The sequence below is a fragment of the Andrographis paniculata genome, unplaced genomic scaffold (genome assembly GCF_009805555.1).
Source record: "Andrographis paniculata isolate CXL003 unplaced genomic scaffold, ASM980555v1 Contig192END, whole genome shotgun sequence".
Lineage (NCBI taxonomy): Eukaryota > Viridiplantae > Streptophyta > Magnoliopsida > Lamiales > Acanthaceae > Andrographis > Andrographis paniculata.
In genome coordinates, this window is record NW_026137471.1 from 1 (window position 1) to 23,317 (window position 23,317).

Below are 23,317 nucleotides of genomic sequence, written 5' to 3' on the forward strand. Positions count from 1 at the left end.
TTATATTATATAGCATGTTATAGATTATACTTACTTTGTGCTCTATAGTTCTAATTACAGTGCTTTTCGTATTGTTGTAGAGTGTTCGAAATTAGTATATTTAGCGCTTTTGTTTTTTCAATGTTTTTCCTTATATTATATAGCATGTTATAGATTATACTTACTTACATGATTTCGTTTTCGTTGTTGTAGAGTGTTCGAAATTAGTACATTTAGCGCTTTGTTTTTTCAATGTTTTTCCTTTATATTATATAGCATGTTATAGATTATACTTACTTTGTGCTCTATAGTTCTAATTGCAGTGCTTTTCGTATTCGTTGTAGAGTGTTCGAAATTAGTATATTTAGCGCTTTTGTTTTTTCAATGTTTTCCTTTATTATATAGCATGTTATAGATTATACTTACTTACAGTGCTTTCGTATTTGTTGTAGAGTGTTCGAAATTAGTACATTTAGCGCTTTTGTTTTTCAATGTTTTTCCTTTATATTATATAGCATGTTATAGATTATACTTACTTTGTGCTCTATAGTTCTAATTACAGTGCTTTTCGTATTTGTTTGTAGAGTGTTCGAAATTAGTATATTAGCGCTTTTGTTTTTCAATGTTTTTCCTTTATATTATATAGCATGTTATAGATTATACTTACTTTGTGCTCTATAGTTCTAATTGCAGTGCTTTTCGTATTGTTGTAGAGTGTTCGAAATTAGTACATTTAGCGCTTTTGTTTTTCAATGTTTTTCTTTATATTATATAGCATGTTATAGATTATACTTACTTTGTGCTCTATAGTTCTAATTGCAGTGCTTTTCGTATTTGTTGTAGAGTGTTCGAAATTAGTATATTTAGCGCTTTTGTTTTCAATGTTTTTCCTTATATTATATAGCATGTTATAGATTATACTTACTTTGTGCTCTATAGTTCTATTGCAGTGCTTTTCGTATTTGTTGTAGAGTGTTCGAAATTAGTATATTTAGCGCTTTTGTTTTTTCAATGTTTTTCCTTTATATTATATAGCATGTTATAGATATACTTACTTTGTGCTCTATAGTTCTAATTGCAGTGCTTTTCGTATTTGTTGTAGAGTGTTCGAAATTAGTATATTTAGCGCTTTTTTTTTTCAATGTTTTTCCTTTATATATATAGCATGTTATAGATTATACTTACTTTGTGCTCTATAGTTCTAATTACAGTGCTTTTCGTATTTGTTGTAGAGTGTTCGAAATTAGTATATTTAGCGCTTTTGTTTTTTCAATGTTTTTCCTTTATATTATATAGCATGTTATAGATTATACTTACTTTGTGCTCTATAGTTCTAATTACAGTGCTTTTCGTATTCGTTGTAGAGTGTTCGAAATTAGTATATTTAGCGCTTTTGTTTTTTCAATGTTTTTCCTTTTATATATAGCATGTTATAGATTATACTTACTACAGTGCTTTTCGTATTCGTTGTAGAGTGTTCGAAATTAGTATATTTAGCGCTTTTTTTTTTTTCAATGTTTTCCTTTATTTATATAGCATGTTATAGATTATACTTACTTTGTGCTCTATAGTTCTAATTACAGTGCTTTTCGTATTTGTTGTAGAGTGTTCGAAATTAGTATATTTAGCGCTTTTGTTTTTTCAATGTTTTCCTTTATATTATATAGCATGTTATAGATTATACTTACTTTGTGCTCTATAGTTCTAATTACAGTGCTTTTCGTATTGTTGTAGAGTGTTCGAAATTAGTACATTTAGCGCTTTTTTTTTTCAATGTTTTTCCTTTATATTATATAGCATGTTATAGATTATACTTACTTTGTGCTCTATAGTTCTAATTGAGTGCTTTTCGTATTTGTTTGTAGAGTGTTCGAAATTAGTATATTTAGCGCTTTTGTTTTTTCAATGTTTTTCCTTTATATATATAGCATGTTATAGATTATACTTACTTTGTGCTCTATAGTTCTAATTGCAGTGCTTTTCGTATATTGTTGTAGAGTGTTCGAAATTAGTATATTTAGCGCTTTTTTTTTCAATGTTTTTCTTTATATTATATAGCATGTTATAGATTATACTTACTTTGTGCTCTATAGTTCTAATTACAGTGCTTTTCGTATTTGTTGTAGAGTGTTCGAAATTAGTATATTTAGCGCTTTGTTTTTTTCAATGTTTTTCCTTTATATTATATAGCATGTTATAGATTATACTTACTTACAGTGCTTAGTTTTCGTTGTAGAGTGTTCGAAATTAGTATATTTAGCGCTTTTGTTTTTCAATGTTTTTCCTTTAATTATATAGCATGTTATAGATTATACTTACTTTGTGCTTATAGTTCTAATTACGCTTGCTTTCGTATTTGTTGTAGAGTGTTCGAAATTAGTATATTTAGCGCTTTTGTTTTTTCAATGTTTTTCCTTTATATTATATAGCATGTTATAGATTATACTTACTTTGTCTCTATAGTTCTAATTGCAGTGCTTTTCGTATTTGTTGTAGAGTGTTCGAAATTAGTATACATTAGCGCTTTTGTTTTTTCAATGTTTTTCCTTTATATTATATAGCATGTTATAGATTATACTTACTTTGTGCTCTATAGTTCTAATTACAGTGCTTTTCGTATTTGTTGTAGAGTGTTCGAAATTAGTATATTTAGCGCTTTTGTTTTTCAATGTTTTTCCTTTATTATATAGCATGTTATAGATTATACTTACTTTGTGCTCTATAGTTCTAATTGCAGTGCTTTTCGTATTTGTTGTAGAGTGTTCGAAATTAGTATATTTAGCGCTTTTGTTTTTTCAATGTTTTTCCTTTATATTATATAGCATGTTATAGATTATACTTACTTTGTGCTCTATAGTTCTAATTACAGTGCTTTTCGTATTTTTTGTAGAGTGTTCGAAATTAGTATATTTAGCGCTTTTGTTTTTTCAATGTTTTTCCTTTATATTATATAGCATGTTATAGATTATACTTACTTACAGTGTTTTTCGTATTCGTTGTAGGGAGTGTTCGAAATTAGTATATTTAGCTTTTTGTTTTTTCAATGTTTTTCTTTATATTATATAGCATGTTATAGATTATACTTACTTTGTGCTCTATAGTTCTAATTACAGTGCTTTTTCGTATTGTTGTAGAGTGTTCGAAATTAGTATATTTAGCGCTTTTGTTTTTTTCAATGTTTTTTCCTTTATATTATATAGCATGTTATAGATTATACTTACTTACAGTGCTTTTCGTATTTCGTTTTAGAGTGTTCGAAATTAGTACATTTAGCGCTTTTGTTTTTTCAATGTTTTTCCTTTATATTATATAGCATGTTATAGATTATACTTACTTTGTGCTCTATAGTTCTAATTACAGTGCTTTTCGTATTCGTTGTAGAGTGTTCGAAATTAGTATATTTAGCGCTTTTGTTTTTTCAATGTTTTCCTTTATATTATATAGCATGTTATAGATTATACTTACTTTGTGCTCTATAGTTCTAATTACAGTGCTTTTCGTATTTGTTGTAGAGTGTTCGAAATTAGTACATTTAGCGCTTTTGTTTTTTCAATGTTTTTCCTTTATATTATATAGCATGTTATAGATTATACTTACTTACAGTGCTTTTCGTATTCGTTGTAGAGTGTTCGAAATTAGTATATTTAGCGCTTTTGTTTTTTCAATGTTTTTCCTTTATATTATATAGCATGTTATAGATTATACTTACTTACAGTGCTTTTCGTATTGTTGTAGAGTGTTCGAAATTAGTACATTTAGCGCTTTTGTTTTTTCAATGTTTTTCCTTTATATATATACATGTTATAGATTATACTTACTTTGTGCTTATAGTTCTAATTACAGTGCTTTTCGTATTCGTTGTAGAGTGTTCGAAATTAGTATATTTAGCGCTTTTGTTTTTTCAATGTTTTTCCTTTATATTATATAGCATGTTATAGATTATACTTACTTTGTGCTCTATAGTTCTAATTACAGTGCTTTTCGTATTTGTTGTAGAGTGTTCGAAATTAGTACATTTAGCGCTTTTGTTTTTTCAATGTTTTTCCTTTATATTATATAGCATGTTATAGATTATACTTACTTTGTGCTTATAGTTCTAATTACAGTGCTTTTCGTATTCGTTGTAGAGTGTTCGAAATTAGTATATTTAGCGCTTTTGTTTTTTCAATGTTTTTCATTTATATTATATAGAATGTTATAGATTATACTTACTTTGTACTCTATAGTTCTAATTACAATGCTTTTCGTATTTGTTGTAGAGTGTTCGAAATTAGTATATTTAGCGCTTTTGTTTTTTCAATGTTTTTCCTTTATATTATATAGCATGTTATAGATTGTACTTACCTTCTGCTCTATTGTTCTAATTACAGTGCTTTTCGTATTCGTTGTAGAGTGTTCGAAATTAGTATATTTAGCGCTTTTGTTTTTTCAATGTGTTTCCTCTATATTATATAGCATGTTATAGATTATACTTACTTACAGTGCTTTTCATATTCGTTGTAGGGTGTTCGAAATTAGTATATTTAGCGATTTTGTTTTTTCAATGTTTTTCCTTTATATTATATAGCATGTTATAGATTATACCTACTTTGTGCTCTATAGTTCTAATTACAGTGCTTTTCGTATTTGTTGTAGAGTGTTCGAAATTAGTATATTTAGCGCTTTTGTTTTTTCAATGTTTTTCCTTTATATTATATAGCATGTTATAGATTATACTTACTGACAGTGCTTTTCGTATTCGTTGTAGAGTGTTCGAAATTAGTACATTTAGCGCTTTTGTTTTTTCAATGTTTTTCCTTTATATTATATAGCATGTTCTAGATTATACTTATTTTGTGCTTTATAGTTCTAATTACAGTGCTTTTCGTATTCGTTGTAGAGTGTTCGAAATTAGTATATTTAGCGCTTTTGTTTTTTCAATGTTTTTCCTTTATATTATATAGCATGTTATAGATTATACTTACTTACAGTGCTTTTCGTATTCGTTGTAGAGTGTTTGAAATTAGTAAATTTAGCGCTTTTGTTTTTTCAATGTTTTTCCTTTATATTATATAACATGTTATAGATTATACTTACTTTGTGCTTTATAGTTCTAATTACAGTACTTTTCGTATTCGTTGTAGAGTGTTCGAAATTAGTATATTTAGCGCTTTTGTTTTTTCAATGTTTTTCCTTTATATTATATAGCATGTTATAGATTATACTTACTTTGTACTCTATAGTTCTAATTACAATGCTTTTCGTATTTGTTGTAGAGTGTTCGAAATTAGTACATTTAGCGCTTTTGTTTTTTCAATGTTTTTCCTTTATATTATATAACATGTTATAGATTATACTTACTTTGTGCTTTATAGTTCTAGTTACAGTGCTTTTCGTATTCGTTGTAGAGTGTTCGAAATTAGTATATTTTGCGCTTTTGTTTTTTCAATGTTTTTCCTTTATATTATATAGCATGTTATAGATTATACTTACTTTGTACTCTATAGTTCTAATTACAATGCTTTTCGTATTTGTTGTAGAGTGTTCGAAATTAGTATATTTAGCGCTTTTGTTTTTTCAATGTTTTTCCTTTATATTATATAGCATGTTATAGATTATACTTACTTTGTACTCTATAGTTCTAATTATAGTGCTTTTCGTATTGTTGTAGAGTGTTCGAAATTAGTATATTTAGCGCTTTTGTTTTTTCAATGTTTTTCCTTTATATTATATAGCATGTTATAGATTATACTTACTTACAGTGCTTTTCGTATTCGTTGTAGAGTGTTCGAAATTAGTACATTTAGTGCTTTTGTTTTTTCAATGTTTTTCCTTTATATTATATAGCATGTTATAGATTATACTTACTTTGTACTCTATAGTTCTAATTCCAGTGCATTTCGTATTTGTTGTAGAGTGTTCGAAATTAGTATATTTAGCGCTTTTGTTTTCTCAATTTTTTTCCTTTATATTATATAGCATGTTATAGATTATACTTACTTTGTGCTTTATAGTTCTAATTACAGTGCTTTTCGTATTCGTTGTAGAGTGTTCGATATTAGTATATTTAGCGCTTTTGTTTTTTCAATGTTTTTCCTTTATATTATATAGCATGTTATAGATTATACTTACTTTGTGCTCTATAGTTCTAATTCCAGTGCATTTCGTATTTGTTGTAGAGTGTTCAAAATTAGTATATTTAGCGCTATTGTTTTTTCAATGTGTTTCCTTTATATTATATAGCATCTTATAGATTATACTTACTTTGTGCTCTATAGTTCTAATTAGAGTGCTTTTCGTATTCGTTGTAGAGTGTTGGAAATTAGTATATTTAGCGCTTTTGTTTTTTCAATGTTTTTCCTTTATATTATATAGCATATTATAGATTATACTTACTTTGTGCTCTATAGTTCTAATTACAGTGCTTTTCGTTTTTTATGTAGAGTGTTCGTAATTAGTATATTTAGCGTTTTTTTTTCAATGTTTTTCCTTTATAATATATGGCATATTATAGATTATACTTACTTTGTGCTCAATAATTTTAATTACAGTGCTTTTCGTATTCGTTGTAGAGTGTTCGAAATTAATATATTTAGCGCTTTTGTTTTTTCAATGTTTTTCCTTTGTATTATACAGCATGTTATAGATTATATTTACTTTGTGCTCTATAGTTCTAATTGCAGTGCATTTCGTACTTGTTGTAGAGTGTTCGAAATTAGTATATTTAGCGCTTTGTTTTTTTCAATGGTTTTCATTTATATTATATAGCATGTTATAGATTATACTTACTTTGTGCTGTATAGTTCTAATTACATTGCTTTTCGTATTTGTTGTAGAGTGTTCGAAATTAGTATATTTAGCGCTTAGTTTTTTCAATGTGTTTCCTTAATATTATATAGCATGTTATAGATTATACTTACTTTGTGCTCTATAGTTTTAATTACAGTATTTTTCGTATTCATTGTAGAGTCTTCGAAATTCGTATACTTAGCGCTTTTATTTATTCAATGTTTTTCCTTTATATTATGTAACATGTTGTAGGTTATACTTACTTTGTGCTCTATTGTTCTAATTACAATGCTTTTCGTATTTGTTGTAGAGTGTTCAAAATTAGTATATTTAGCGCTATTGTTTTTTCAATGTGTTTCCTTTATATTATATAGCATCTTATAGATTATACTTACTTTGTGCTCTATAGTTCTAATTAGAGTGCTTTTCGTATTCGTTGTAGAGTGTTGGAAATTAGTATATTTAGCACATTTGTTTTTTCAATGTTTTTCCTTTATATTATATAGCATATTATAGATTATACTTACTTTGTGCTCTATAGTTCTAATTACAGTGCTTTTCGTATTTGATGTAGAGTGTTCGAAATTAGTATATTTAGCGTTTTTTTTTTCAATGTTTTTCCTTGATAATATATAGCATATTATAGATTATACTTACTTTGTGCTCACTAATTTTAATTACAGTGCTTTTCGTATTCGTTGTAGAGTGTTCGAAATTAATATATTTAGCGCTTTTGTTTTTTCAATGTTTTTCCTTTGTATTATACAGCATGTTATAGATTATATTTACTTTGTGCTCTATAGTTCTAATTGCAGTGCATTTCGTACTTGTTGTAGAGTGTTCGAAATTAGTATATTTAGCGCTTTTGTTTTTTCAATGTTTTTCCTTTATATTATATAGCATGTTATAGATTATACTTACTTTGTGCTGTATAGTTCTAATTACAATGCTTTTCGTATTTGTTGTAGAGTGTTCGAAATTAGTATATTTAGCGCTTAGTTTTTTCAATGTGTTTCCTTAATATTATATAGCATGTTATAGATTATACTTACTTTGTGCTCTATAGTTTTAATTACAGTATTTTTCGTATTCATTGTAGAGTCTTCGAAATTCGTATATGTAGCGCTTTTATTTTTTCAATGTTTTTCCTTTATACTGTGTAACATGTTGTAGGTTATACTTACTTTGTGCTCTATTGTTCCAATTACAGTGCTTTTCGTATTTGATGTAGAGTGTTCGAAATTAGCATTTTTACCGCTTTTTTTTTCAATGTTTTTCCTTTATAATATATAGCATATTATAAATTATACTTACTTTGTGCTCAATAGTTTTAATTACAGTGCTTTTCGTATTCCTTGTAGAGTGTTTGAAATTAATATATTTAGCGCTTTTGTTTTTTCAATGTTTTTCCTTTGTATTATACAGCATGTTATAGATTATACTCACTTTGTGCTCTATAGTTCTAATTGCAGTGCATTTCGTATTTGTTGTAGAGTGTTCGAAATTAGTATATTTAGCGCTTTGTTTTTTCAATGGTTTTCATTTATATTATATAGCATGTTATAGATTACACCTACTTTGTGCTATATAGTTCTAATTACAGTGCTTTTCGTATTTGTTGTAGAGTGTTCGAAATTAGTATATTTAGCGCTTTTGTTTTTTCAATGTTTTTCCTTTATATTATATAGCATGTTATAGATTATACTTACTGACAGTGCTTTTCGTATTCGTTGTAGGGTGTTCGAAATTAGTATATTTAGCGCTTTTGTTTTTTCAATGTTTTTCCTTTATATTATATAGCATGTTATAGATTATACCTACTTTGTGCTGTATAGTTCTAATCACAGTGCTTTTCGTATTTGTTGTAGAGTGTTCGAAATTAGTATATTTAGCGCTTTTGTTTTTTCAATGTGTTTCCTTAATATAATATAGCTTGTTATAGATTATACTTACTTTGTGCTCTATCGTTCCAATTCAGTGTTTTTCGAATTCATTGTAAAGTCTTCGAAATTCGTATATTTAGCGCTTTTGTTTTTACAATGTTTTTCCTTTATATTATATAACATGTTGTAGATTATACTTACTTTGTGCTCTATTGTTCTAATTACAGTGCTTTTTGTATTCGTTGTAGAGTGTTCGAAATAAGTATATTTAGCGCTTTTGTTTTTTCAATGTTTTTCCTTTGTATTATACAGCATGTTATAAATTATATTTACTTTGTGCTCTATAGTTCTAATTGCAGTGCATTTAGTATTTTTTGTAGAGTGTTCGAAATTAGTATATTTAGCGCTTTGTTTTTTTCAATGGTTTTCATTTATATTATATAGCATGTTATAGATTATACTTACTTTGTGCTGTATAGTTCTAATTTTAGTGCTTTTCGTATTTGTTGTAGAGTGTTCGAAATTAGTATATTTAGCGCTTAGTTTTTTCAATGTGTTTCCTTAATATTATATAGCATGTTATAGATTATACTTACTTTGTGCTCTATAGTTTTAATTACAGTATTTTTCGTATTCATTGTAGAGTCTTCGAAATTCGTATACTTAGCGCTTTTATTTTTTCAATGTTTTTCCTTTATATTATGTAACATGTTGTAGGTTATACTTACTTTGTGCTCTATTGTTCTAATTACAGTATTTTTCGTATTCGTTGTAGAGTGTTCGATATTAGTATATTTAGCGCTTTTGTTTTTTCAATGTTTTTCCTTTATATCATATAGCATGTTATAGATTATACTTACTTTGTGCTCTATAGTTCTAATTCCAGTGCATTTCGTATTTGTTGTAGAGTGTTCAAAATTAGTATATTTAGCGCTATTGTTTTTTCAATGTGTTTCTTTTATATTATATAGCATCTTATAGATTATACTTACTTTGTGCTCTATAGTTCTAATTAGAGTGCTTTTCGTATTCGTTGTAGAGTGTTGGAAATTAGTATATTTAGCGCTTTTGTTTTTTCAATGTTTTTCCTTTATATTATATAGCATATTATAGATTATACTTACTTTGTTCTCTATAGTTCTAATTACAGTGCTTTTCGTATTTGATGTAGAGTGTTCGAAATTAGTATATTTAGCATTTTTTTTTTCAATGTTTTTCCTTTATAATATATAGCATATTATAGATTATACTTACTTTGTGCTCAATAATTTTAATTACAGTGCTTTTCGTATTCGTTGTAGAGTGTTCGAAATTAATATATTTAGCGCTTTTGTTATTTCAATGTTTTTCCTTTGTATTATACAGCATGTTATAGATTATATTTACTTTGTGCTCTATAGTTCTAATTGCAGTGCATTTCGTACTTGTTGTAGAGTGTTCGAAATTAGTATATCACTACCAAAAAAACTATTTTCTATTACGGCCGGAAAATCGTAACAAAAAGCCATATTTCGTGCAATTTGCGTATTTGCTACGCCTTTGTTACGACTTTTTTCCGTAATGTGTACTCGCGTAACGAATGTTTTTTGCCACGCCACTTTTCGTAACTATTACGATCGGTCAACGCTCCCTGAAGTATGGTATTTGTTACGATGTTTGTTACGAATTTTCTCTCGTAACAAAAGGTAGATCCTTCCGCGCGTGTGGCAGGACTTTTAGTTACGGTATTTGTTACGGAAGTTCCTCGCGTTACAAGTGTTTTCCATTGACCGGTTGTCAGAACTTGGTTTTTGTTACGACTATTTGTAACGGCATTGAACCCCGTAAAAAAAATATTACCTACTTATAGTCACGAAACCGTCTGTAACAACAAATATCCAAAGACCACTTTTTGTTACGATTTTCTGGCCTTTTGTTACGGAAAAATAGCGTATTGTGAAAAACTGGGGGTACGCTGCAATTGAAATTGTTCGTAACAAATGGACCTGCTGTGATGCGTATGATACGAAAATAAATTACGAATACAAAGATTGCTATAAACATCATCATCATTACGCCCCGCGCAAACATTAATTCATATTAAAATCTGAATTCCATACCTACCAACAAAGTAAAGCAACCCATAGAACAAGCCTACTAGTATCTACACATCAACAACCTGTTCCGCAAAACGTGCTTAACAGTTCAAACACAAGTAAACAACGCAATAAGCAAATACGGTTATCCATCAATCCCATTAGGCACATTTTTCACCATACGAATTCAAACCACAAAGGTCTACGCATCAATTCCAGACATAGTTCAACAAAAACTCAACACAATCCATCCAAAGACAGGTTCGACATTCAATCCATATGACAAACGGGGCAATTAACATGGGTGTATCGGTACCAACATTTCAAGCCCGGCGCATGAGCTGCAATTGCCAACACAGAGATTACTTTAAGTCATACTTCTTATAAATTTCGGAAGGCAATACAAGAAAGGTATTAAAGTAGATCCTTACGTCCTTGTAGCTCCACTCAATAGGATCTTCGCCGACGACATCGCGAAGGGTAGTCGCCCCAGAAATGGTCGGCAAAATAAGGGGTGTGTCCGGGACTGACGCGGATGTCACGAAGACCTTGACCAAGGAAAGTGTGTCACCTACAGCATTCACAAGAGCAATTTTTGATTACATTCAAGCATATATATCAACAGACGTTCGAACTGTATATATAACATGTCATAACACAGACATTATAAGTGTAATACTTTGGAACTAGAACAAGAGGAGTACGTACATTCAGACATGTCGTACAGTACATGGTATTACATTCATGAGTTAGGTAGCGAAGCACATTATACCCTAATTTCCTATGTAATTGCAGCTTGATCTTTAAACCAAACATCCTTCAATAAACATGGGTCGTCATAATAGCAGTTATTTTACCACCCCTACATTAACAGTCTACATCGCTTTGGAAATCCACGGATCGTATCATTGTATACTTCTACACTTAGTGAATCCATGCTAATACGCAATATGAGGCCTGAACAGTCACGAAAACCTACGATATCTCGCTGAGGCATATTAAAAGTTTAATTAAACATCCTCAAAGATACCGGACCAACCTGGCCCAGGGGGGGCAGAGCAGAAGTCCCTCTGCAACAACTTTTTTCTCACCGGTGCGGGATAATAGAAGCACATGTGTGCCGACCTACAACAGACAGGGCATATGAGTTGGATCAGGTAGTACGCAGTCAAGAGTAGCCTAAATTAGACACTGCACTGATTTCTAAGAAACTCCAGGGCGTCACGGAATCATACCGTCATGCTTGGCTCGGACACAGGCCTGGGAATCTCAGGGACTGAATCAATACGAGATGTGCCCTATCATATAACATGCCGAGGATGGTAAATTCCTTCGCCATCCAAATCTCATGGGATACTCATACCAAACAGGTCAGGGATTATGAATACTTACTGCCTGGCCAGTAACCGCTCCGGAGTTTCTGTGCATGAATGCATACACATCAGCCTTGATGGTTTTGAACTCATCCATCATTGCCTTCAGCTCCTCCATTCCATTCTGTAGTTGTTCCCACCCATGCTGGAATGCTACACTGTCTGTTAAACCAGTTGACTCGCTGCGGGGATGAGCTGAACTTGCCGCACTGTCGACCTTTGACCGCTTCTTAATCTTTCCCCCAAGGGCCCGTCGGTACAGAGTCTCCCGAACAGAGGGAGTCCGCCCTTCAGGGGGAACCTTGTTTAGCTCATTCTGTAAATAAGTCTACAGGAAAGATTTAAGTGAGGCCGAACTTGCTCTTGTTGTTAGAGATGTAAATACTGACTGAATTGTAACTAAGTTGGGAACGAATTTATTCTACCAATATCTCCTCGGTTTCTTGGTCATCCTTTCCCTTGCCTTGTGTGCGACTGGAAATCCAAATCTCCAGATTGTCGGGGTCCTTCCCCTTTGCCTTGATCTGCAGCAATACAAGGCCTTCTGTCATCGAAAACATAATGAAATACAGGAGAGGAAAATATGGGGATGGAGCATGACATGACTAATTACTTAATTGTAATAAAAGGTACCTCCTCTGCCAGAGTCGTGAATGACTTCCGCCCAGTACGATGTGGAAAGCTTCTTTTCGCTACGTTCGACGCATTTTTCTTGGATTGAAGCTACGTCAATCAAAGTTATTTAGTTCTCAGTCCATGCCCGTGCAGATTTAACGTATATTAATTTGGCATGTCCCTATGCGTACCTTCACCTTCTCGTCGCGCCAATACTCAACCAACTTCGGCCACTGATCGGGCACAATCCTGCTTGAGGGAACCTTCTTCAGTGCTTCTTCATCGTCCTCGATCGGATTGAAGTAAGTTGATTTGATGCTGTATTTCCAGTGCCTCCAAACTTCCCTTAGGTCAGCCAAGACCACTTTCTCCGCTGAGTCTGGTAATCCGCTGTTACTCTGGAATGCCGTTTCACACGGTTTCCACCAGGTCCGGAGAAGATGGTAGGGCCATATATAAGAATCTATATGAAATAAAAGAACTTTCAATTTAATGAAGTTTGCATCACCTGAACCTCCATCCATGCACCCTGTCTCTTCGTCTCCGGTATCTCAGCGAACGTGGGGTAATGTAGAGGAAGTCGAGCTCCGTTGCGTGCAATGACCCCAATGGCTGTCTTGTACTCGTTTACGTCGGGTCCGACGATGCTTTTACCATCCGGCGATGTGAATACAAGCATCCTGTGATCTTTTCCCCATCCACGCGGCATTCGTGCCGCCCCTCTCCCCTGCTTTTTCTTTGACGAACCAGCTGACACAAACAGGAGATTACATGTTCTAATAAGGATATTACATGCAAAATATGAAGTCACTAAATGTAATCGGTAATCTTTGAAGGCTAATTTCCAAACCGTCGTGCGATGTCATCTCGTCCAATGGTGCCATATTGCCCGCCTCTGTTCCTGTCATCAGAGTGGGGTCGGAGCCTGGCCCTTCATCCAAGAGTGGCATATCACTCTCTGCAGTCTCCATGTCCTGCGTCGGCGGAAGTGTCTCGTCATCTGCTTGTGTGGGGGGGATTGTATCATCGTCATCCTGTGTCAGTGCCGTCGGATCAAAAAGTGATGGAACATCCCTATCATCATGTTCCTGTTGGGGTTAACAGTGTCAGCCTATTGTAGTGTTATACTGAGAGTTCAAATAAGGACATGCTTTCGGCAAAGGAACCACATTACCTCCAAAGGGCCCTCTGAATCCTGAAGCACTGCCCTTCGAGTGGAAGATGTTGGCTTCATGCTTTGACCACGAGCATCGCGCTCTTTCTCCCACTCTGATGTGATGGACCGGAGTCGCTGGAGCAGTGGCGAGACCCGAGATCCCTTCCGTTTTGTCACTTTCTTTGTGGGATTGCGGATGGGCGATGGATTCCTGCTTGCGGGATGAGTTGCCTCTAGGGGGCTGTTACGTGCGGATGCCCGGGTAAAACGTCTTGCGGGAGAGACTGCCGGATCCTGTGACCCTCCAACGGCAGCACGTTGAGATTTGCCCATAACCTGCAAGACACCAGTGTTAGTTGGCAGTATGAAAACGTATATTAGGAGAAAATCAAAACACACTTATCACAACAAAGCTTATGAAGTGACATATTACGAGAAATTCACATAATAGTTACTGCAATTAATCAGGGTAAATTGCTTCAGCATACGCAAACGGGGGTAAAGAGCTTATCCGCGTTGACATATTCGGAAAAAATCATAACATCCTGCGCGCGCATAATGGATGCAAAGTGCTTCAGCAAATCAAGCGAAAACAGGGCCTATGAACGATGGCATGCATGTCCGAAAGTGGTTACCTATTACGTACTTCAATCACCGACCCCCCCTCCCCACATAGATGACCATCTGTTGAGATGTGTAATTTATTCTGAACTGCGAACTCAAAAAGGTTGCGTGGTTGCCAAACCATCAAAAATGGGCCAATTAGGCTATATTCGCATACTACCAAAAATGCCCGCTTATTTGATTCTGCGCTAAGCACCATCATCTTCGGAGGATTCCTCCGAATCCGAAGGCGAAGTATCGGCATGGTCCATCTGCCCTGCATCTTCTACTACTTGCCCCTCAATACCTTCCCTTAGCCAGTAATCGGCTGCTCCTCTAACATTGCCTCCGTCATCTAAAGGTAACCCTGTGCTGAATCTATGATCGATCGTACTATACACGTCATACGTGTCTCGCCGTGACACCGGAACGACAACGCTCCAACCTTCATCAACCGGGTCTGCAATGTACCACACCTGAGAGGCTTGGGTCGCTAAGATGAAAGGCTCATCCGTGGGCAAGTTCTTGGGGTACATCAAATACTTAAAGTTCACACATTTATATTTGAACTCATCCTCTTTAACGCCCCTCTCCAGATCCACCCAGTCACATTTTAAAAGGAGATACTTCTGTTGATTGCTATAGTACACTTCCACAATGTCCGTAAGAATCCCGTAATATGCCACGGAACCTTCTCGTGGGTTATGGTCCCTAGCTGAGGCATAACTCACTGTATCTGCCGTAACCATAACACCTGCACACTGTGTCCTCTTCCTTGCATCCCGGTCTTGAACACGATAGCGTATTCCTGACACAATGCACGAAGAGTACCGTGTTGCATTGCATAATGGTCCACCCGCCAATGCACGGATCTCCGCTGAGATTGGGCACTCATCATTATTCGTCGGATCATCTACCTACATTTGATGTAAAGTAGTTCATGAACACTCGTGATTTCAATGTTTTTTGGGAGTGTAGTCAAGATACCACGTACGGACGATGTAGGCGGTACTCACATATGATTGAAACCAAGACGCAAATTGTTCGTTGTGCTGCTGGTGCACCTCACGTGGGGGTGCGCGAGTTCGACATGACCTAATAGTATCAAGGTGAATCCTACAGTGCAAAAATAAAAGTCGAAGATATTCAACACAGGTCGGATACGCATACAAGTATTGTTAAATTGATGTGAAAAAACCTTCGCAACGGACTGATTTCATCTATATTTCCTAGGATGTAGCAATGAATTTGGTGCATCGTATTGTAATCAAGATTGAACCTAGAACCAAACAATCCTTTCCCGTGTTGTGTCCCGTCCTCCTCCCCTCGAGCAGCCCGGTTCTCTTTGGTCTCTATGTCTCCGAGATATCTTGAGCAGAAAGTCACGCATTCTTCCATGAGGTATCCACGTGCAATCGAACCCTCAGGTTGTGCCCTGTTCCGTACGTACCTCTTCAGAGTACCCAAGTACCGCTCAATGGGATACATCCACCGGTACTGCACCGGACCGGCCACCATAGCCTCCTCAGCCAAATGGATAGGCAGATGCTCCATTACATCAAAGAATGAAGGTGGGAATAGCTTTTCAAGATGGCATAGCGTCAAAGAAATTCTTTCTTGGATTCGCTCCAGTTCACGAACTGTGTTATGAGCTGAGCACATCGAATTGAAGAAGTTACAAAGTTCAATCAACACGAGCACAACATTTTTGGGAAGACACCTACAGGAAGTGTTGAATCAGCACCTTCAGTTATATTTAGAGGAGGCATATATCATGTTAATTAAAATAATTGCGTTTCAAGGGTATACCGTCGGGCAGCAATAGGTAGAATTCGTTGCATAAGAACATGGCAATCGTGGCTCTTAAGTCCCCATATTAGTTGTTGTTCTACCTTCACACGACGCGATAAGTTTGAACTGAACCCATGAGGTGGTCGGAGGTCCTTCAACACAGATAGGAATATCCGTTTTTCGGGGTTACTCATGGTGTACGTAGCTGCCGGCAAATATATAGCGCCCCTAGGACCCGATACCGGGTGTAAAGAACTACGTATTTGCATCAACTGTAAGTCTTTCCTCGTGTTCAGATTGTCCTTTGTTTTCCCCTTAGTTCCCAACAATGTATACAGTACATTCTCACACACATTCTTTTCAATGTGCATCAAGTCGAGGTTGTGACGTACCTCATTCTCAGACCAATAAGGGAGCTGAAAGAATATGCTCTTTTTTTTCCACACCTGTTGCTGCCCGTCCACCCCCCGGCGACGCTTGCGAGACCCCTGTGCAATGCGTTTCTCAATCAAGTCAACCGTACGATACTCAGTAGGCATATCCTGAAGCTGCTGCAGAAGTTCAGCGCCGGTCAAGCGAGAAGGCTTTCCGTCAAAGCTCATCGAACCGTCAAATGCATGTTTATCAAAGCGCATTCTATGCCCAGCCGGCAGGAACCGTCGATGCCCGCAATAGCTATACTTATGTCCATTTTTCAGGTATCTGGAATGAGTTTTTAAACCACAAACAGGGCATGCATTCGCCCCACGAGTCGGCCACCCTGACAACATACCGTAACCGGGAAAATCACTAATAGTCCACAGCAATGCAGCTCGCATCTGGAAATCCTCCTTAGTACTCGCATCGTACGTCCGAACACCATCATACCAAAGCTCCTTAAGCTCATCGATCAAAGGTTGAAGGAAGACATCAATCCGATCCCCCGGGCCATGCGGGCCGTCTATAATCGTAGAGAGGATGAACGATGGTTGCTTCATGCACAGCCACGGAGGTAGGTTATATATCACAAGTACGACGGGCCAAATACTATAACTCACACTCATATTCCCAAAAGGGTTGAAACCGTCAGTGGCCAGACCGAGGCGTACGTTGCGAATCTCCTCAGAGAACGTCGGGTACCGATGATCGAAACTCTTCCACGCAGGACTATCTGCTGGATGACGCATCTTGCCATCGTCTACACGCCCTTCGGCATGCCATCTCATAGAAGATGCAGTTTTGGAAGATACGTACCATCGCTGCAATCGCGGAATTAATGGAAAGTACCTTAACTTCTTCACTGGAGATCTATCTTTACCCTGTGTAAATCGCTTTTCCCCACACACAACACAAACCTCACGGTCAACATCTTCCCCGGTAAACAACATGCAATTGTTGATGCACGCATGGATAGTCTTGCATGTGAACCCCAAGTCCTTGGTCAGCTTATTAGCCTCATAGAAGTTCTTCGGAAGGACAACATCGTCTGGAAGTGCATCCCGTAACAGCTCTAACAGCAAATCAATAGAATTATTAGACCAGTGGCACAAAACCTTCAAGTGCAAAAGCCGTGCGATAAACGAGAGTCTACTCATCTTCTTGCACCCTGGTATGAGCTCTTTCTCTACATCTTCTAACATCTTTCTATACCCCTTACTGCCATGATGTATATGTTCATTTTCGTCATCCCTATGAGGTTCATTTCCACTGGGCCCCGGATCGGTGTGCTCTGTATATGCACACTCTCGCAATAGAAGTTCTAGTTCCTCCTCCCAACGCATTGGCATATTGTCGTTTGCAACAGCAGGGTTCACCTCTCCTTCTCCGTGGCAAGTCCAAACCTTGTAGGTTTGGTCGAATCCATAACGAATACAATGGAGCAAGACATCTCTACGAGATTTTGTTAAGCGATTTCCGCAAGATGTACAGGGGCAATAGATGCAAGATTCAGAGCTACGATCTTTAAATGCGAAATCTAAGAAAGCCCTGACCCCGTCCAAATATTGAGCGGAGATATGGTTCGCATCGTCTATCCAACTCCTATCCATCTAGCAATATAATATACATGCGATTCCATCAACAAAACATGCAACCAAAAACATATAAGTACAACATAACCTTCACCGATATAATAGGAAACATGGATGCTCTTCATGACGCTAGCATTATAATTTATCACAACATTAAGGCACATGGACCAAAATCAGCAGCCCTCACCACTTAAAAATCTTCCATAGATGCAATGTAAATAGTATTATATGGATATATTTCCCGTCACAAATGCTGGGCCGTCACAAATAGACACATCAGCAGCAAGAGAGAGTGAGAAAGAAGTGAAAAAGTTTCTGAAATTGACAAGACATGGGGAGCATGGGGGGGACATCCGTGTGTATGCTGCAACCACTATATCTATCTATCTATCTATCTATATGGGACTGGAAGATGGAGATTGAGATGGAAGACGTGTACTATAAGAATTTTGAGATAGATATACATATATATATATAGAGGTACAGAAATGGCTCTCTACCCCAATTAGAGGGATACAAATAGGAATAGTACACAGCACCAAAGCCACAAGATTCACTGTATCTGTTTCCACCAAAACTGCATTTGCATCATCTTCTTCTCACATTACTACTCTCGCCCTCATCCTTTACTCTCTACTCTCTACTCCCTACTCTCAATGCAAAGTGTAAATAAGCCCTGGATTTTATCCTTAATTTATAGAAATGCTATAATGAATATATGTATGGGTGACTGTATGTGTATACGCATACTACAAATGCAGGATAACGAAATCTGATAGTAAATTACCTACGATCAGAAAACTGAACTGCAATTCAAGAAGCATGCAACTTGAGGTATTTCGCAATTCATAAATCTTGTTAAATGCTTCCCAACAGCCGAATTAAGTTTCCTGACGTAATGTATTACTTTGTATTCTGAACAAATTAGCAAGAGGATTGAGCTAATATGTTTTAATCTAACATTTAAGCTACCAGAACAAAGAAATACCTCATAAATTTAACATACAGTAAAGCATTGCACTTGGTGTTTAACTATAAATTAAAGATAAATATCAAAAAAATAAATTCAACCAAAAAAACTCTCCTTCTGGACAAAGGAATACAAATTCACCTCAAATGTAACACACGATAAAGCCCAAACAAATGGAGTTAAAATGTAAGACTATATCCATACCGAGAAAGAGGCGAAGAACTTTGGAGTAATACCAAATCTTTCGGGAGAAAACTTAAAAACCTTACCTAGATGCCGGAGTAGATCCCTCGTTTCCGTTGATTTCACAATGCTCGTCGTCCTGCAGGTTCAGAGGAAGGAAACTCGATCGAGTTTTCTACAAGGGAGAAATGAGATTATGCCCTAATTTGTCGAAGATACCTCGCGTAATACAAAATCTTTTTCGAGCTACCTTCAAAACCTTACCTGGGTGAGGTGCGCCGGAGTAGATCCCAGGGACGGATCGATTTCACCTCGCGCGTCGTCGTCGGCAGCTACAGGAAATCGGATCGCGGGCGACTGTGAGAAGCGAACGAGGGAAATGAACCAGATGCCCTAATTTGTCTAAGTGTGGGATGATATAGCGTTTTTGTCCATTTTGATCGTTTCTGGAATGAAAGCGTCAATCCAGTATTTTACTTTTTTTTTTTTTTTTTTTTAATTCAACTTTTCCAAAAATAAAAAATTAAATACCAGTAGTTACGAACACTTTACGTAACTAATGTTATTTTGACCAAATTCTACCATCTCATTATTTGTTACGATATTTTTTGCGTAACGACAGAACCTAAAACGTTGACCGGGTTTTTTTTTTCGTCACGGATTTTGTCGTAACTAATATATCTATTTGTTACGATTTTATTGTTACGGACTCTCAACCCGTGGTGAATAGCCCTTTTTTTGGTAGTGTATTTAGCACTTTGTTTTTTTCAATGGTTTTCATTTATATTATATAGCATGTTATAGATTATACTTACTTTGTGCTGTATAGTTCTAATTACATTGCTTTTCGTATTTGTTGTAGAGTGTTCGAAATTAGTATATTTAGCGCTTAGTTTTTTCAATGTGTTTCCTTAATATTATATAGCATGTTATAGATTATACTTACTTTGTGCTCTATAGTTTTAATTACAGTATTTTTCGTATTCATTGTAGAGTCTTCGAAATTAGTATATTTAGCGCTTTTATTTTTTCAATGTTTTTCCTTTATATTATATAGCATGTTATAGATTATACTTACTTTGTGCTCTATAGTTCTAATTCCAGTGCATTTCGTATTTGTTGTAGAGTGTTCAAAATTAGTATATTTAGCGCTTTTGTTTTCTCAATTTTTTTCCTTTATATTATATAGCATGTTATAGATTATACTTACTTTGTGCTTTATAGTTCTAATTACAGTGCTTTTCGTATTCGTTGTAGAGTGTTCGATATTAGTATATTTAGCGCTTTTGTTTTTTCAATGTTTTTCCTTTATATTATATAGCATGTTATAGATTATACTTACTTTGTGCTCTATAGTTCTAATTCCAGTGCATTTCGTATTTGTTGTAGAGTGTTCAAAATTAGTATATTTAGCGCTTTGTTTTTTCAATGTGTTTCCTTTATATTATATAGCATGTTATAGATTATACTTACTTTGTGCTTCTATAGTTCTAATTACAGTGCTTTTCGTATTCGTTGTAGAGTGTTCGAAATTAGTATATTTAGCGCTTTTGTTTTTTCAATGTTTTTCCTTTATATTATATAGCATGTTATAGATTATACTTACTTACAGTGCTTTTCGTATTCGTTGTAGAGTGTTCGAAATTAGTAAATTTAGCGCTTTTGTTTTTTCAATGTTTTTCCTTTATATTATATAACATGTTATAGATTATACTTACTTTGTGCTTTATAGTTCTAATTACAGTGCTTTTCGTATTCGTTGTAGAGTGTTCGAAATTAGTATATTTAGCGCTTTTGTTTTTTCAATGTTTTTCCTTTATATTATATAGCATGTTATAGATTATACTTACTTTGTACTCTATTGTTCTAATTACAATGCTTTTCGTATTTGTTGTAGAGTGTTCGAAATTAGTATATTTAGCGCTTTTGTTTTTTCAATGTTTTTACTTTATATTATATAGCATGTTATAGATTATACTTACTTTGTACTCTATAGTTCTAATTATAGTGCTTTTCGTATTCGTTGTAGAGTGTTCGAAATTAGTATATTTAGCGCTTTTGTTTTTTCAATGTTTTTCCTTTCTATTATATAGCATGTTATAGATTATACTTACTTACAGTGCTTTTCGTATTCGTTGTAGAGTGTTCGAAATTAGTAATTTAGCGCTTTTGTTTTTTCAATGTTTTTCCTTTATATTATATAGCATGTTATAGATTATACTTACTTTGTGCTTTATAGTTCTAATTACAGTGCTTTTCGTATTCGTTGTAGAGTGTTCGAAATTAGTATATTTAGCGCTTTTGTTTTTTCAATGTTTTTCCTTTATATTATATAGCATGTTATAGATTATACTTACTTTGTGCTCTATAGTTCTAATTACAATGCTTTTCGTATTTGTTGTAGAGTGTTCGAAATTAGTACATTTAGCGCTTTTGTTTTTTCAATGTTTTTCCTTTATATTATATAGCATGTTATAGATTATACTTACTTTGTGCTTTATAGTTCTAATTACAGTGCTTTTCGTATTCGTTGTAGAGTGTTCGAAATTAGTATATTTAGCGCTTTTGTTTTTTCAATGTTTTTCCTTTATATTATATAGCATGTTATAGATTATACTTACTTTGTGCTCTATAGTTCTAATTACAATGCTTTTCGTATTTGTTGTAGAGTGTTCGAAATTAGTATATTTAGCGCTTTTGTTTTTTCAATGTTTTTCCTTTATATTATATAGCATGTTATAGATTATACTTACTTTGTGCTCTATAGTTCTAATTATAGTGCTTTTCGTATTCGTTGTAGAGTGTTCGAAATTAGTATATTTAGCGCTTTTGTTTTTTCAATGTTTTTCCTTTATATTATATAGCATGTTATAGATTATACTTACTTACAGTGCTTTTCGTATTCGTTGTAGAGTGTTCGAAATTAGTACATTTAGCGCTTTTGTTTTTTCAATGTTTTTCCTTTATATTATATAGCATGTTATAGATTATACCTACTTTGTGCTCTATAGTTCTAATTACAGTGCTTTTCGTATTTGTTGTAGAGTGTTCGAAATTAGTATATTTAGCGCTTTTGTTTTTTCAATGTGTTTCCTTAATATAATATAGCATGTTATAGATTATACTTACTTTGTGCTCTATCGTTCTAATTTCAGTGTTTTTCGAATTCATTGTAATGTGTTCGAAATTAGTATATTTAGCGCTTTTGTTTTTACAATGTTTTTCCTTTATATTATATAGCATGTTGTAGATTATACTTACTTTGTGCTCTATTGTTCTAATTACAGTGCTTTTCGTATTCGTTGTAGAGTGTTCGAAATAAGTATATTTAGCGCTTTTGTTTTTTCAATGTTTTTCCTTTGTATTATACAGCATGTTATAGATTATACTTACTTTGTGCTCTATAGTTCTAATTGCAGTGCATTTAGTATTTTTTGTAGAGTGTTCGAAATTAGTATATTTAGCGCTTTGTTTTTTTCAATGGTTTTCATTTATATTATATAGCATGTTATAGATTATACTTACTTTGTGCTGTATAGTTCTAATTACAGTGCTTTTCGTATTTGTTGTAGAGTGTTCGAAATTAGTATATTTAGCGCTTAGTTTTTTCAATGTGTTTCCTTAATATTATATAGCATGTTATAGATTATACTTACTTTGTGCTCTATAGTTTTAATTACAGTATTTTTCGTATTCATTGTAGAGTCTTCGAAATTAGTATACTTAGCGCTTTTATTTTTTCAATGTTTTTCCTATATATTATGTAACATGTTGTAGGTTATACTTACTTTGTGCTCTATTGTTCTAATTACAGTATTTTTCGTATTCGTTGTAGAGTGTTCGATATTAGTATATTTAGCGCTTTTGTTTTTTCAATGTTTTTCCTTTATATCATATAGCATGTTATAGATT

The 23,317-nt window shown here is 34.1% G+C and overlaps 4 protein-coding genes across 6 annotated transcripts; all 4 read right to left on the reverse strand.

Annotated features, from left to right (window-relative positions):
* Positions 1–11,161: 11,161 nt before the first annotated feature.
* On the reverse strand, positions 11,162–14,724 carry LOC127241637 (uncharacterized). Of its 3 annotated transcripts, none has more exons than XM_051260786.1 (11): positions 14,338–14,394; positions 13,868–14,185; positions 13,544–13,781; positions 13,202–13,443; positions 12,885–13,091; positions 12,712–12,801; positions 12,504–12,602; positions 12,098–12,394; positions 11,941–12,003; positions 11,745–11,830; positions 11,162–11,276 (listed from the first exon to the last, which is right to left on the reverse strand). In XM_051260786.1, the coding sequence occupies exons 1-11, from the start codon at positions 14,386–14,388 to the stop codon at positions 11,273–11,275; spliced, it is 1,695 nt and encodes a 564-aa protein (XP_051116743.1). In that variant the 5' UTR covers positions 14,389–14,394; the 3' UTR covers positions 11,162–11,272. The 3 variants fall into 3 exon arrangements, with proteins under 3 accessions (XP_051116743.1, XP_051116738.1, XP_051116747.1); XM_051260781.1 differs by having other exon boundaries at positions 12,098–12,406; XM_051260790.1 differs by lacking the exon at positions 14,338–14,394 and adding an exon at positions 14,485–14,724 and having other exon boundaries at positions 11,169–11,276; positions 12,098–12,406.
* On the reverse strand, positions 14,662–15,525 carry LOC127241655 (uncharacterized). Its single transcript, XM_051260810.1, has 2 exons — positions 15,469–15,525; positions 14,662–15,369 (listed from the first exon to the last, which is right to left on the reverse strand). The coding sequence occupies exon 2, from the start codon at positions 15,199–15,201 to the stop codon at positions 14,662–14,664; it is 540 nt and encodes a 179-aa protein (XP_051116767.1). The 5' UTR covers positions 15,202–15,369; positions 15,469–15,525.
* Positions 15,526–15,534: 9 nt separating this feature from the next.
* On the reverse strand, positions 15,535–16,538 carry LOC127241652 (uncharacterized). The gene is made up of 2 exons (XM_051260798.1): positions 16,262–16,538; positions 15,535–16,172 (listed from the first exon to the last, which is right to left on the reverse strand). Exons 1-2 carry the CDS (start codon positions 16,510–16,512, stop codon positions 15,599–15,601), a joined length of 825 nt encoding a protein of 274 aa, XP_051116755.1. The 5' UTR covers positions 16,513–16,538; the 3' UTR covers positions 15,535–15,598.
* LOC127241664 (uncharacterized) lies at positions 16,512–19,882 on the reverse strand. The gene is made up of 4 exons (XM_051260821.1): positions 19,670–19,882; positions 19,492–19,580; positions 16,580–18,270; positions 16,512–16,515 (listed from the first exon to the last, which is right to left on the reverse strand). The coding sequence occupies exons 3-4, from the start codon at positions 18,268–18,270 to the stop codon at positions 16,512–16,514; spliced, it is 1,695 nt and encodes a 564-aa protein (XP_051116778.1). The 5' UTR covers positions 19,492–19,580; positions 19,670–19,882.
* Between the last annotated feature and the right edge of the window lie 3,435 nt (positions 19,883–23,317).